This window comes from Neofelis nebulosa, chromosome 11 (assembly GCF_028018385.1).
Source record: "Neofelis nebulosa isolate mNeoNeb1 chromosome 11, mNeoNeb1.pri, whole genome shotgun sequence".
Taxonomy (NCBI): Eukaryota; Metazoa; Chordata; class Mammalia; order Carnivora; family Felidae; genus Neofelis; species Neofelis nebulosa.
Genome location: NC_080792.1, coordinates 44,220,641 through 44,236,609, shown reverse-complemented (window position 1 = coordinate 44,236,609; position 15,969 = coordinate 44,220,641). Strand labels below are relative to the sequence as shown.

At 40.7% G+C, this 15,969-nt stretch overlaps 2 protein-coding genes across 2 annotated transcripts in view; one reads left to right on the top strand and one right to left on the bottom strand.

The window, feature by feature from the left end:
* Positions 1–921, bottom strand: part of CDH2 (cadherin 2) — a 215,983-nt gene extending 215,062 nt beyond the window's left edge. Inside the window, exon 1 of the mRNA XM_058692444.1 lies at positions 740–921. Coding sequence (XP_058548427.1) covers positions 740–799 — 60 coding nt within the window. The 5' untranslated portion in view covers positions 800–921. The remainder of the gene's footprint in view (positions 1–739) is intronic.
* Positions 798–11,367, top strand: LOC131489592 (skin secretory protein xP2-like). Its single transcript, XM_058691609.1, has 4 exons — positions 798–884; positions 1,239–2,019; positions 5,440–5,508; positions 10,399–11,367. Exons 1-3 carry the CDS (start codon positions 798–800, stop codon positions 5,469–5,471), a joined length of 900 nt encoding a protein of 299 aa, XP_058547592.1. The 3' UTR covers positions 5,472–5,508; positions 10,399–11,367.
* The last annotated feature ends 4,602 nt before the right edge of the window (positions 11,368–15,969 follow it).

Here is a 15,969-nt window from a genome sequence, read left to right as displayed (position 1 = left end):
GCAGAGACAGCGTACACAGGGAGAGGAATAATAGCCGAGTAACGGAACTTCTCCCCGCCCGCCGGGATAAGGGGCGTGCGGGGCCAGGGGCTGAGTGCGGAGGCCCCGGCCCGTATAGACTCTTCGGGGCAACGGGATGAGGTTTTCTTTCCAGGTGGGACCGACAAAGAACACAGTGAGGGCAAGAAAACAAGAACAGAAGGCAACTCTGGGCTGGGGTAAAGACAATAGGACACTGGAGCCCTCGGGCACCGGGAGGCGCGCGGGTGCCAGGGTGGGGTGGGGTGGAGGCACGTCCCGTAACTAAGACACGAGAGTGAGAATTCCTACTGCAAACTCGCGACCCATCCCTGCAAAAATAAACAAAAAAATTGGAGCAAAGTGCAAAGCGAGGGGCGAGAAGCGTAGAAAACTGGAAAACCTGGGAGCTATCCTGCCTCACCCTTCTGCTGCCTGGAGACACCCCCTGCAAGCTCGCCCGGCCAGGAGTGAAGAGCAGAGGGGGCCCGCGATGTGTTCCTTCGGGACCCGCCGGGAATGGCGCGGGAGACCAGCCGGCCCGGCCAGCCCTGCCCCTGAGCCCGGCCGAGCCTCGTGCCTGCGCAGCTCCCGACCGCGCGGTGCGGCACCTCCCTTCCCGGGTGCGCAGCCTGGCCCCGCAGCGGCGCGGGGAACAAAGGGACCCGGCGCCGCCCGCCCCACCCCGCCCGCGGCCCGGCCCGCGGAGACCGCCGCGTACCTGAAGCAGGGCCGCCAGCAGCGGCAGCAGGGTCCGCGGCGCTCCCACTATCCGGCACATGGAGGCGGAGAGGGGCCGAGCGAGGAGCCGGAGGCGGCGGCGGCGGCGGCAGCAGCGGCAGCACCAACAGCGGCGCGGAGAGACGGCTCCAGGCAGTTTCCACCCCCTTCCCTTCCCCTCCCCACCCCACCCCACCCCCTTCACCGCTGCTCTCCTCTCCCCGCCAATGGAGAGCGAGCTGATGACAAATAGCGGGCCGCGGAGTCCGCGGGACTCGCACCAGGAGTAATAAAACAGACCGAGAGATCAAGAAGCTGGGGAGGGGGCGGGGGAGGAGGCGGGTGTGCGTGTGAGGGTGTGAGAAAGGGAGAAAGAGAGAGAAAGAGTGTGTGCGTGTGTGTGTAGGCGGCCGCGGTGGCAGCGCAGGCGGCTAGGCTCCGGCCCTAAGCGCAGCGGAAGCCGGGAGGGATGCAGGCGGCGGGGACCTTGGCCGGTGTAGGATGCGGCGGTGGAAGTGGAGCGGCTGGCGCTCCCCAGGAGCTCCGCAACGCGAGGTTTCGGGCTCGTGGCTTTGCTTCCTCTGGGTCCCCTCTCCAGGGCCGCTCTGCAAGACGAAGATGCCGAGGAGAGCGCCGCGGGGAGGGCGCTTCGGGCCGTGCGCGCAGCGCCCACAAAGGGCAGCAGTCCCGCCGCCCGGAGCCTCTGCTGCGTGGGGGCTGAGGGCCGCTTCCCGGCCCCCTTTCCGGCCCCCCCGGAGAGTTGGAGACTGTTCTCTGGCCTCGGCCGCGCGGGGGTGAGGTCGGGGGTCGGCGCGGCCGCTACTGCCCCGGCTCCGTCCGGCGCAGCTGCCGCCGCGGCCGCCCCTGGTGCCTGCGCGCCAGCACCCGCCTGCGGGTCCTTGCCCGGCGCCGCTCACTCGCGCGCGCCGCCCCACCCCCCGCCGCCGCCGCCCGCGCACCCTGCTCGGCCTCAGCGAGCGCGACCGACGCGAGTCGCAGCCGCCACCGCCGCTCTCCCCGCGCTCGCCGCACGCGCTGCCAGGCTGCGCGGCCCTCTCTCTTCTCCTCTCCTCTCCCCGCCCGCTGCCGCCGCCACCGCCGCCGCCGCCCTCGCCCCCGCCTCCCTCCTCCGCCGAGCTTCCCCGCCCGCGTCGTGGCCAATCGGAGGCCACCGAGCTGCGGCTGTAGCCGGCCAGATCCACGGCAGCCGTCCGCCCCCGCCCCGCCGAAGCACCCCGTTTCTGCTGCAGCCCGCGGGGGGTCGCCGGAGGGAAGTCTGGGGTGCGTGGAACACCGCCCTGGCAGGTGGAGGGGCTGCGGGAAATAAAATAACTTGCACAGGAACTTGATGGTTGGCAGGTTCATCGTTGGACCGCGATGAGGAATTAGAGATTAGGAAGGGAGGGGGAATGCCTCCGAGGTAGCCGAACGCACGCTTCTCTTTCTGTTTTGTCATTCTTTCGAGATAGATGATTTTTCTGGGTAGGGACAGACACAGCAAACTAGCAACGCAGGCAGAGCCCACCCTGGCCATTGTTGTCTGAGGTGCTTGCCACGAGCCACCTGCGGGCCGGGGAGGGCGGAGGCCGCAGTTTCTCTTCGGCGCTAGTACTTCTCCCACCTTTGCAGATGCACTGGATGGAATAGCCCAAGTTTGTGTGTTGTTTCGTTTTCTTTTGTTCCCTCTGGGAATTTGAGAGTGCGCGTTATTTTATTTGAAGTCTCCCGTTTTATATTTCTACTCGTTAGTGGTACTGTTCACAATTTTTAGCAAACAGTTTTCACGGAGTTTGACTTCCTTGCTTACACCACCTTCCAACATCATCAACAAAGAAAACCAGAAGAAATAGAAAGAAAGGGGTAAACAATCTAAAAGCCAGAACTCTCTGTGAAAATAGGATTATCTAAAAGACAAAATGACATTACAGAGTTCGCACCCAGGAAAGGAGTTTTGCTTCCTCTCTGTAAGGCATGAACTTGGAGTGGGACACAAAAAGTGAGAGACTTTGCAAGTTTGGGTCACAAACATTTGTGAAATGGAGGGAGGGGTGAGGAGTAACTGATTTGGGCAAGATAATACATTTTTTCCAGAACTTTTTTTTTTTTTTTTTAAGTATTACAGGTAAATAAAAATACCGGTTTTATCTAAGCGTTTCCATACTCTGGAGGTCGTCGAACTTCGTTGCAGTTAATGAACATTATTCCTCTGCTTTGGGTAACTGAAGTATTAACATTATTTGAATTTGAGTTTCAGGATACTGATCATTTAAGAACTTGATGATGAATCTCTAAAAATCAAGTACTAATTTCTTTGACATGAGTGATGCAGCTTTTAATAATGTACAATTGCTGGCTAGGCTTTTAAATTTTTAATATTCATAGGGAAGCTTATTCAATTTTAATTAAAACATAATATTGTAGGCCATTTTTAAAATGGATCTCAAAAAAATTTCCTGGATTTTCCTCTCAAAAGAATAAGGAAGGTCATGTTAATTCAATTTAAAGATGAAAGGTGAGGCTTGTTCTTTCTCTTTCTCTTCTTTGCTAAATATTATTGTCACACCATTGCTAATCGGCCTAAAAGTTCTCCTTGCAATAGTATATTTATAAGTTCCAATTTCAAGGAACTGTACATAATAGTAAAACATTCAGTAGCAATATGGATATACTGTTTGTTGTATTACCAAGTGGCATTTATAGAACCTGTCTTCATGCTTAAGAATTAAGCTTTGATCCTGGACATGAGACCTTAGTTTACATCCTCCCCACTCCCAGCAGTAGCCATTGATGTTTATTGCTGTTCTGATTACTTTAAAGTTAGAACAGATTTCAGCCTGAATAACTCTATTGCTTTTTAGTATTATTTGCTAGAAGCTTTAAACATCATGCCCTTATAAATTAAACTCTTACTATGACTTCAAAATCTGCTTTGGAATGCCTGTCAGGTAACTAATTCTCTGATTCCAATAGTTTTTTGATCATACAGATAAGAACTTGCAGCATTTTTTAAAAATTTGGTCCAACTTGCATGGCTCTCCTTTTTCAATGGTTGTGAATTGCTTTGGAATCTTGTCTGAGATTAACTTGATCACATGGTCAGCCACATCTTGCTAATCAGCCTTTTATCACAAGAAGGAATAGCCTAGTCTAAAATCATGTTATTGGAGACTTTGTGCATCCATTTGATGTTCATAAAATTAGATCTAGTGTTGACTTTGGCACGCAACACATCCTTGCCTCCATTGTACCATAGTTAAGATAATCTAATGGGGCCATTCATTTCACTAGGCAAATGGTGACCGAACTCTTAAGATTTTCAGCCTCTGATCACAGCACTGTCAGTCAGAAGACTAACTTTCCATCAGCCTAAAGAACTCCAGGGCTGCAGGGGGCTTGGCAGTGACCCAGGGAAATAGCCAAGTGGTGGGGAAAAAGGGAGAAGACAAGAAAATAACAAAAATTAAGTCTGAGTTCATATATTAAAAATCAGTCTAATCCCTTGATTTCTGGTCCATGGGCTGCTGCTGATTTACTACAAGAAGTCTGCAAATAAATATGTGCACCAAGCATCATGGACAGGCTGAATAAACCATGTGTCCTGCATCCGTAGCCAGTCTTCATAGATAGATAGGTAGATAGATAGATAGATAGATAGATAGATAGATAGATATCATGATGATGATTCAGTTTTAAAATTTTATTTCAAAGTAAATTGTAACAATTTTTTGTTCTGGTGTATTTTCTCAAACTGGAGATGCTAAACCTACAAATACATCATGCCAGTGTTTTCGTATAAAAGGGTCCTCACTTTGGAAACAAACCACAAATAGTAGTAGTCTGCCTGCAGCCCCCCACATACAGCCTCTCTTCCCAAATGCCCAAACACTTGTCTTTACCCTGCAAAGGTCCTTCCCAGATACTGAATGAAGGCACTCCTTCACTTTTCCTCCTTCTCTCAACCTCCTTTGCAAGCTAGGATTGACCCTTATCCCTTAGGAAATGTCCTGCACGTTGCAAGTTTCTCCCCATTTAGCTTTAGTATATTAAAGCTGACCTTGCCTGGGTAATGCCCGTTTTATAGAGTTATGGAATGTTTTAATTAAAGTTAAAGACGATCTATGCAACCCCCTTATTTTCTAGGAACACTGAAGCTTAAAGAGGTTCACAAGGCTACCCACTGGCAAGTAGGGAACCCCAATGAGACACAGGTTCTCTTACTCCCTGTCCCACGTAAGCTCTTTACATTAATCTCAACAGTCCCTTTTAACTTTAGAAAAATCAATGATATGAAATGAGAGGAAGGTTTAACAAAAACAAGAAAAAGAAAATTTAATGAGGCTGGGGATTTGTCCTTTATTTCTCTTAGATATTTTGTTCTTTGCAGTGTATGTAACATGGGGCACATAACTGCTTTTCTCTCTGCGGGTCTCAGTTCTCCGGTGCCTTTTTCAGTGTGATCATCTCACCATATTTAGTGTGATTCTGGCGTTTCAAGATTCATATCTTTCATACAACCTGGCTGCTGAGTACAAGCTGGCTGTTCATTTGGCACTCTACCAGGGAAGTCGCGATCTGTCCCAATACTAGAAGAAAAACCCGGCTTTATTTTTTTTAACCTACTCTTATTTGGGGGATATTATTTCCCTTTCTTTCCTTTATTTAAAATTTTAATTTTTTATTTTTTTTTCTTTTCTTTTTTAGGTTTTTGGGGTTTTTGTGCTTTTAGTATTTGAAAATCAAACTCAATGTTTCCATGGAAAATATAACCAAGTAAGTAACTTGAAGCACTTATGGTCAAGTAAGTGAATAAGGGAGTGATAAATTTCCATGACCAGGGAAGCAATTCACAAGCAGCCTTTATATTACAAGGAGCACCCCTTCATCCCCCAGAAGAATCCCTTCTGAAGGTAAAAGGGCATAATAAACAGATTATGATTTTCAATTCAGGGGGATCTAGCTCTATGAACTTGGTTGAGTTTCTCAACATTTCTAAGGGTCTTTTTCATGATCTCTAAAATGTGGATAATATATCAGTATTTCTTAAGAAAGCCTGATATGAACACAGTGGAACATAGTAAGGCATTGGCATTTTATGTATGTGTGTATTACATAGCCTTATTTCCATTGAGGATTTGGAATGGAGTTACTCAGTGAATGTTCCTCTCACCTCCTGCAGTACTGTTTGCAATGAAAACAAACAAATAAGGCTTTTGGGGAGGCTCAGATTTTACAAAGCAACACAAAATCTCTAATGTAGATAATAATGGCTGAATAAATATTCTACAGACTGACAAAAGTAATAAATCTTTGGTGGCTTTAAAAGGTGCATAAAAACATTAAGAATATTAAAGTATTAGTAGGAAACTATCTTAAATATTAATGTATTGATTTTATATAGGAAAACAAACTCATTTTTTAATTGTCTCATCAATTGATAATAGCAAGACCGGGACTAAAACTTACTTTGCTTAGAACCTTTCTCCAGAGAACCTGATTTGTCATTTCTCGAACCACTTTCTGTGTGTTCCCAGAGTCAAGATTTCACAGTTGATTTCAGAGCCCTGCTTGAACATCAGCTGTATTTGAGAAAATATAATTTGCATGACATTCAAGAAATCCACCTTCTGCTTGGGAAGCAGAGGTAGTTATGGGATAACAGCAGCACTTGGGATTACTTCAGAATCAGAAGGCCTATTTCTCAAGATAAACGTTTCTGCAGAAAATAAAACAAATCATGCTGAAGACTTTGGTAACATTGGTTGTGCCAAACCTTTGCCCTTGTGTCCTTTTAAAAGCAAAGATCTGCCTTCTGGAAGGTTCCAAAATATAACTGTCAGGGTTTAGAGGATACTAAAACATATTTAGTATCTGAACTTATACTGACTCTGTGCCCTTTCCTCCAGTGAAATTCAAGGCAGTTGATAAAGTATTTTTTGGACTCAGGAGATCATTCTTCTCTTCCCAGATCTATGGCTGGCTGGATAATCTTAAACATGCCACTTAATGTCTTTACATATTTTCTTACCTATACAACCTAAATAGTTCCACTTTCCTCACAAAATGTTGAGTGGTCTAGGAAAATAATGTCAGTAAAGCCTATTTAGTTCTTTAGAGAGAAGTTTTAGATAAATATGTGGTACTCTTTAAGGCTGTGGATTCAGCTATCACAAGAGGAATGATTATTTGGTACCTAAAGTTAAGTCACATTTTTTTTAATGTTTATTTATTTTTGAGAGAGAGACAGAGCATGAGCGGGGGAGGGGCAGAGAAGGAGACACAGGATCACAAAGCTGTGAGATCATGACCTGAGCTGAAGTCAAGCCACTTAACCGACTGAGCCACCCAGGCGCCCCAAGTTAAGTCATATTTTAATGATGTGGCACAACCAACAAGCTGCCTTGTGCTTATTAAATCATTCTCCTTTTTTCCCTGGACTCACCCACAAGTTTAAAAAATAATATATTTATCTGCCTATTACAAAGCCCAACACATGCTCATCCATAGATATTTGAGAAAATTATATTCAGTTAAGCACACCATAATCATTCATAGAGGATTTCTTATATTACAATACAATGTGGGAAGATACAGTCCAAGTTATTCATTTAAAACAGTGAACGTAAAAAATCAACAATAGTCCCATTTATTACAGAATTTACACTGTATGTCACTGTGATTCATCCTTTCCATAGCTCAAAAGATCTGAGTGATTATCATAAATAAGCATTTTCTTTCTGGGAGGTCTATTATTTTGAATCATCCTTGAGAAGCTTTTTAGAAAATCTATTTGTGGGAGATGGGAATATTCTCACTTCTAAAGTAGCTGGCCAGCCAATAATAAACATGTATTTGTGTTATCCAAACCATATGAAATTTCAAACCCTTTGAGGCCTACTAGAACCTGAAATGACTTCAGGCGAAGGAAGAGTTCTTCAAGGATTCTGGTCCTCAGGACTATGAGGAAAGGGGTGAGCAGCTGGCAGGAACAAATGAGCACAGCTGGACATCAGAAGAAGGAAAGAACCAAAGCATCTGAAGTTTGTGCTCTGTCATGAGAGAAGGGGCTTATGATGTAGACAGAATGTTAACTATGGCTAAACTACAGGCTAGGGGCAAGATCTTAATCCTAATAATTGATCAATAAATGTTCAGTTTTCGAAGTGAGTCATACCAAAAAAAAAGAGAGAGAGAGAGAAAAAGAGTGAGAGAGAGAGAACATGGAATTTGGACAAGAGTGTGGAATAGCCTTGTAGCATCCAAAACTGACAGGAAGGTCCACATAACAGGACAACTGATAAGTAACAATCATCCAGGGCGGTTCAGAATTCTCTCCCAGAATTTGCACATCTCTAGATAAGGCCACGTCATCATCAGCAGTAAGAAAGTGTCACTCTGAGATGCTTGCTGGTGGGGATATGTGCTGCTATTCCCAGTTCTCAAATTGTTACATCAAGAAATATTAAAAACCTATTATACTTCAAAAATTCTCCCTCTTGAGTTGTTTTTATAAAGTTGGAAATTATGTAAAATGGCTTTTGGTAGTTATAATTACCAAAAAGGCTATAGCCTTTTTTTTTTTTAATTCAAAATAAACCCTACCCATATGTTAGTGAGATAGTATAAGAAGATATAAGTTAGCTTCTTTAATTTTTTTTATTTTCTGGATGTAGAACCTCACAGATGGATCCTTAATTTTCTTCTCTCTCATTTTTCTCTGTTCCCTGCCCCCTTCATTCTCTCTCTTTTATATACATTTTCTGGCAGATTTCTTTAGCTTTCCTTCCAGACTTTCTGTTGAATATTTGGTCATATTTTTGATTTCCAAGAGTTTTTGTTTGTTCTCTGATAGTTTCTTTTATAGAAACTTGCTCTTGTTTCATAAATGTAAGAGCTTCTCTTATCTTTCCATACTACTTTAAAAGTTTTCTTCCATTTCCTGAATTATCTCAGTTTACTCTCTGTTGCTTTTCTTGCAGTGTTTATTTTTGTCTCTGTCTTTCATGTCAGAGGCTTTCTTGGGGAAGTGGATTATGTTCAGTGTGCAGAATTTCACTCGATCCTCCCAGTTTTCCTTAAGCCATTCTACCCGGCCTGCACTTTGTTTCGGTGATGTGTTTACAGACTGTTTCTAAGATGTTAAGAACCTTCTTAGAACCAAAGTCTCCTAACCACTGTCTTCTCACACTCTGATGAGATAGGAGTCATTACCACCCCCCCCACCCCCCCTTACAGTACATGCCTATGCCGGTATGGGTCCTGGAACTAGTTTCTGCCCTGGAGAAGTATTTAAAGGGACTCCCCAGCTGAGACAGGCTCAAGCCACACTGCACTCTGCTGGTGGCTTGACCTTATTTTTCTCTTTCTAGATTTATCTGTGACTTATTCTTTGACAGAGGTAGGAAGGAGCCCTAGGTGATTATCTGGAGGCTGGATGCCTGCTGATACTTTTTCCCTGACTGATATATACACATCAGTCCCCAAGTTATCCATGGAAGCAGCTTAGGATACCATTGTGATCTAGCCTTTACTGAAGTTCATGGAGAACCCCCACCGCCACCACTCCCCACTGTCCTGTTATTCTCCATGTTCTGGGAGAAATAGTGTTTCCTTCACATATTACCTAGCCCCACTTCACTGTTTTAACACCTATAGTTTGCAGCTTAAAACAAACAAACAACAAACAAAACCCTTCTAAATCCTCTATCCTCAACATAATATAAATAACAGTTATGAAAACCATTCTTAAGTTTGTCCCACGTTCTGTTGAAGCAATCCACAGGTGTGTATTCACCCTCATGTGTTCACTTGTGTTTGCACTAGCTAAAACAATCCAGAATGCAGTACTTATCCATATAATATGGATGGAATAGTATTTCCAATAGACTAATGAAATATAAATTTACAATATTGGTAATCCAAACCTCAAATCTGGAGTAGTTGAGAAAAACAGACTTCAGTAACTAAGGGATCTGCCACAATGATTTCAACCTTTTTTTTTGGATGCTGTTGTCACACAGTATGTGTGTACTAAAATGTCCTAGAAAAAGCATCATTTTTTGGAATGAAAAGAGCATCCTATAAATGTATGTGAATCAATATGTGCCCTTGCCCCAAATATTGTGACAAGTTCCTAGTGGGGAAGCCCATCACTACTATCCTCCCTAATGTTCCTGCTGTTGAGAATCATTGATTGAATATTTAATTCCTCTTGCCTTTCCCTTAGTGTGAACCTTCTATTATTCATCTGAAGTCTAATGAGGTTGAATTTCATAACCTTATTGTTCAACAACGTGCCACCACTTCACCTTATAGTGACTTATAAAGATTTTATACACATGATGATTTCAAGCTTGGAGTTAAAACCTGTGTAGAAATTGTTTACCATTTCATCAGAAGTTATATTTCCAGAGAATCGGTTCTAAAAAATGTATTTCTTCTGCTTAGAATATCCAGTGTATCTTCTAGTAAAATTGGGTAGCTTACCACTCACTAGTAGCAACATAGAAGAGGAAAAAGCCTATTTTTAATTATTAAGAAAATACTTTCTCTTTAAAAAAAAATAAGGGACTTTTAAAAAGCTTGTGTCCAAATTGGATCACTTATCTGAGAGTGAAACAAAATATAACACAGATCCTGCAAATCTTTTTCTTTTACTCTTAGCTCTACAGAGGACAGGAAGACGTCAGAGTTGCTCTGCACAGACTCCAGAATTTGTAGGAAAAGAAACGAAGGGGTGGTGACAGGCTGGCAGCGGGGGAGAACCATGGTGAGCAGGAACACGGACACTTGAAGCCTCCAGTGAGAGTTTCAAACTCAACATGCCTGGCAAAAGTTAGCAATGAATAGATGATGAATTGAGATAGCTCCTGCCTGAAGGAAAGCAACCTGCTTGGATCTGAATAAGCAGGAAATTCTTCAGTTTGTTCAGCAGAACCTAGAAAAGATAACCCTAGAATCTGGCTAAAATCCTAAAGGCATTCCATGTAGTACACGTTTTTTGGTTTGTTTGTTTTGTTTTTAAGAAGCACAAAATCAGGGTCTCCTGGGTGGCTCAGCTGGTTAAACATCTGACTTCAGCACAGGTCATGATCTCATGGTTTGCGAGTTCGAGCCCCACATCGGGCTCTGCGCTGAGAGCATGGAGCCTGCTTGGGATTCTCTGTCTCCCTCTCTCTCTCTGCCCCTCCCCATCTGTGCGTGCTCTCTCCCTCAAAATAAATAAACTGAAACAACAACAACAACAACAAAAACCCAAAAAGAATCACAAAATCAACCTAGTTGCTTGCATGTTGTACACCATTAAGAAATCACTTTGCATTCCTCTTTAAGTCCTAAAGTTTAAATTGCTGATGGCATCTCCTATAATCAATATGGCAAAATCGGATTATTACCAAAATTAAAGTAAAAAAACAATTGCTACTTATAGTTTTCCAAAGTTAACATTAAAAAGAAAAAAACCCCTGCATTAAAAAAAGTCTTCACTAACAGCAAAACACTCATGTGTGGTCCTCCAAAATGTTGCATTTATTTTAAACAACCAATATCATAATTACTAGTTTTTCCAGAAATCAAATTCTTAAAATCTTTATGGTATTTTTCAAATATGAAAATAAATGTTTTGTATCCTTAGTTACCAGTTTCCCAATTCCTGTTTTCATTTAAAAATATTTGCTATTGACCACAGTTTTCTTCCCTAAACATTTTTCTTTGTCCTCCTTTGAGTCAAATTCATAGCAAATATACTTTCTTAGCTCTGTGTGACTGATGCTATTTTTAAAAATCTGTATATATCTGAGTCAGCTTATAATATCTTAAAAACAAAACAGTGAATAAAAAAGGCAGTAAGGAGGGAGTAGGTGGAGAGGAAAGAACAAAAAGATACTTAGTTATTCACACTGCTGACTTTTTCTATGCTTTCTTTAAAAGTCTAATCTTCAAACAGGTGTAGTGTGGCCAGGCTCTATGAGCCAGCCATTAGGAGGTGCTCATAGTTTAGAACAAATTCTTCAGACCTTTAAGGCTACTTGTCGTCTCATTTTTGTGCTTTTTTGCCAAATTTATCTTTAATTTTAGAAATTTTATTTCACTCGAACTTACCACTTGTAAAAATTGTCAAGCTGACAGGTCTGGAAACCAAGGTCATCCAATTAGGCCAAAACACAAAATGTTTCTATGGCATCTATCACCACAAAACACCAATAGGCCCTTAGACAAACACATCAGATTAAAGGAAAAACATGTATTTGAGAAGGAACAACTTTCCAGCTACTTTACCTTCAGACAGATAAAGCTGATGATAATTGGTGTAGAGCAGTGGTCTTCAGGAAGTTTTCCCAAGGGCAGCATCTAATTTTGTAAAGTAGAAGGGTACGTTTGTATCCTGAATATGCCTCCAGGGTAGAGTCTATTCTCATAAAGCAGGTTCACAGCTGTTTATTATGGACACTATTCAGACTGTGAACTACCCATTCTGTTTCCACCATTATTGCTTTTTATTTACTATATCAGACCCACACTGACTGGCTCCTTGACAAGTGTTCAGCAAAGATATGAACATGCATGGCACAATACAGAGTCAGAGACAAGCAAGGCCCCCGGAATCCTTGGTAGGCTTCCTTTGCCAATGAGTCACTGTTTGGAGGAGAGAGAAAAGGATTTTAGGCTGGTTGTTTGTAATAGAAGTTATTGTTAATGGGTTATAGCTATCTGTACAAGTACAAAAGCTTTTAGAACACTGTGCATGCATTACTCAAATGATTTTAGGATGGCTTCAATAATCTCTTATCAGTTATCAAGTTCAGTGTGACAATAAAACATTGACACTGAAACATTATGTTTTCAAATTTTTGTATTAAAATCAGCTAACACAGGAAATTTAAAAAAAATCGTACAACTAATAAAATAGAGAACCAATTAAAAAAAATATTATTATTTGGAGTTAACTCCTGATGAACAGACATATTTATTTTACTTTCCTATTTTTGGTACCCAACTCACAGTAAATCTTATGCGCCTGTGTTTTTTGTTTGTTTGTTTGTTTGTTTGTTTTCTTTTTTGTTTATTGGTTTTTTGTTTTTTTGCTTTTTTGAAGTTTTTTAGTCTGCACTGTGTAGTGTGGATCATGACACCTACTGGCAGCATAGAATTTTGCACCCTAGTTCCATAAGACACTGAAGCCCCTGTTACTTAAGACAGGTAAGGATATTTCAAATCTATGCTTGTGTTATGAGTCAATAATAAACTCTACAGGAAAAACTGTATCTTGGAGTATGACTTTTGGTTTGGATAGGCTACATTATGCTGTGCTAACAAACATGGCCTAAAACTCAGGGGCTTAAATTAACAAAGATTTAATTCTTGCACATACTGCATGTCTGTTACAAGTTATTAGTGATGAAAAGTATGAAATGAAGGTTGAAAGTCAATTCCATCTCCAGCTGCACTGTTACCTACCAGCCTAGCGTTCCCAGGAGAGTCACACATTGATTCGAGATATCTTTTTTTGTCTGTTGAGCAGGGTCTTTCCATGTCTGTGTCAGTTCTGTGCTACTTTAATTGTTACAGCTTTATAAATATATTTTTTAAGCTTATTTATTTAGTTTGAGAGAGAGAGCAAGAGCAAGTAAGCAGGGGAGAGGCAGAGAGAAAGGGAGAGAGAGAATCCCAAACAGGCTCCGCACCCTCAGCACAGAGCCCCATGTGGGCTCACAAACTGTGAGATCATAACCCGAGCTGAAACCGAGGGTTAGGCGCTTAACCAACTGAGCCACCCAGGTGCCCCAACAGTTACAGTTTTATAATAAGCTTCCTATATGGGAAGACTTATCTCTTCCTCTAATTGTTGTTTTAAAAAATTCTGTGTTTTTCTTACTTGATTATTCCTCTGGGAGAAGTTTACAATATTTTTTGTTAAATTACCTTGAATTACAGTTGTTTTTTGTTTGGATGGCATTAAATTATGCATTAATTTGGTAATAACTGTAAAATATTTAGTCTTCCATATATGTCCTTTATATATCTCAAAAATATTTGTAATGTTATTCATATGTTAAATGCATTTTATTAAAATACGTCCTTGCCATCCTATTTTTGTTACAACAATAAATAAAATTTATTTACACAATTTTATTTCCGCATTTTCTATTACCTGCATATAAGCATGCTATTGATTTTGTATTTTTCTCTTATAATAAATAATTGTATAAAATTTTCATATGATGTCATTTTGCATTTATTTAAATGTCTTGCATTTATAGCTCTTAGCTTTGTGTCATGTCTTCCAGCACCGAACAAAGGAAGCATTCTAAAAAGGACATCATCATTATTTTTTTCCACATTTAATAGCAGTCTTCTTCGGGTTTAACCATTTGAAGTGTATTATGGTGACTATTTTTTAATAATACCATTGGTGTTTTCAAGAATTGTGAGACTGTTGAATATGTTTAGTGCCTTGTTCAAAAATTATGATTGTTTTTATTTTTAAATATATTTTTAGTTTATTTATTTATTTTGAGAGAGACAGAGAGAGCGGGGGAGGGGCAAAGAGAGAGAGAGAGAGAGAGAGAGAAATCCCAAGCAGGCTCTGAGTTGCCAGTACAGAGCCTGATGGGGGAACTCGAACTCACAAAATCATGAGGTCATGACCCGAGCCAAAACCAAGAGTCAGATGCTCACCCAGGTGCTCATGATTTTGTTTTTCTTGACTTAATGCTTTAATGTATTATAACAATAAATTATGTAGTATTGATCCTTTTTCCACTCCTGAAGTAAATCCTACTTGATGATCTTTTTCTTATGAAGTGTCAAGTTCTACATTTTCTTTGTGATTTTTAAAAGTCATATTTATTTGGAGATATGTTGACTTTTTTCTTCTATTGGTATCATTGGCAGAATCTGGTATTTTATTTATTTCTAAAAGTACTGTCATATTGTGTTTATTGCATAATTTTATTTAATATTTGCTAATAATGTTAGTGGACATTTGCTGTTATTCTATTTTTCTCTATTTATTTTCTTTTCAATTAATTTTATGACCTAATTCTTTCCTTATTTTAAAATGATCTTATTTTCTTCTTCTAAAATTTAGTTTATTTGCATTCTTCACAATGTACAGAGAATACTGATACATATGAATTCACTTTTGAATACCACTTTTAACATTTTTATTACTTTTTACCTCTTCCTTGGTTCAATAGTTTTTTAAGAAAGTATGTTTTCATTTCTAAGGGGTTGAACCTTGTTTTCAGTACAGAAAAATTTATATTTTTTATTCCACTGTTGTCACTTAATATGGTGCATCATTTTGGTTTCTTTGAATTACTGACTTTGCTTTTGGTTTGGTATCAATTTTAATACATGCTCCTTACATATTTTACGTGAAAAAAAGTTACTGGTAATGTCAAGAACTGTGGAAAGTTGAGAATTTACCCCACTTGATGACTAACAAGTTAGCTTCCATGGTTGTACAAATGTGGGGAGAAGATATGCAACTCTGGGGTCAGAGAGAAAGGATTTTATCACTCACAGCAGTAACAGTGGCTAGAGTATCATCATTTTTATGTAACTTTTTCAGGCTGTGATTTCTAAAAGACAAGGTAAAGAGGACTAGATGACAACTACACACACAGTGATATCTTACAGGAGAGGAACCTTGAGTTTAGCGGACCTGATCCTTTTGTAAATGGCAGTAAGCATGTCTCTCCCTTGTTCCAGAGAAACATTGAATAGAGCTGTTTAAACTATATTCATTAATTTGTTTGGTCTTAGATAATTTTGTTGCCTAGTTTTTGTTTGTTTACCATTTGGCTTCTGTTCTATAGGTTATTTTGTTTATGTTTATCTTTCCAATGCTTTAGAAAGCAGACTTCCTGTGTTTAATTCTGTTAGTGGCTATTTCATCATTATTAAGATATATTCATAACTATTTTTCATTAATCAAAATAGTAACACAGAGGACCTTGTTTATTAATTGGGCTTCTTTTATCTATTTCTTTCTCCATCCCATAATTCATATCACTATGTAAACTTTGCCAGTGTTATATTTATACATAGTCCTCTTACCAGGAGATTAGAGTTTTTAAGCTGCTGCATTTTTATTATCCTAATAATGCCAATTATTTTGAGTTTTCAGTATTAGCTTCATTCTCTGCCATCACATTTTGCAACAGCTGTTGGAACACTATGGTCACGGGTTGAAGGCCAAGAGAAGTATTCCTAAATTCTCCAGTTTCT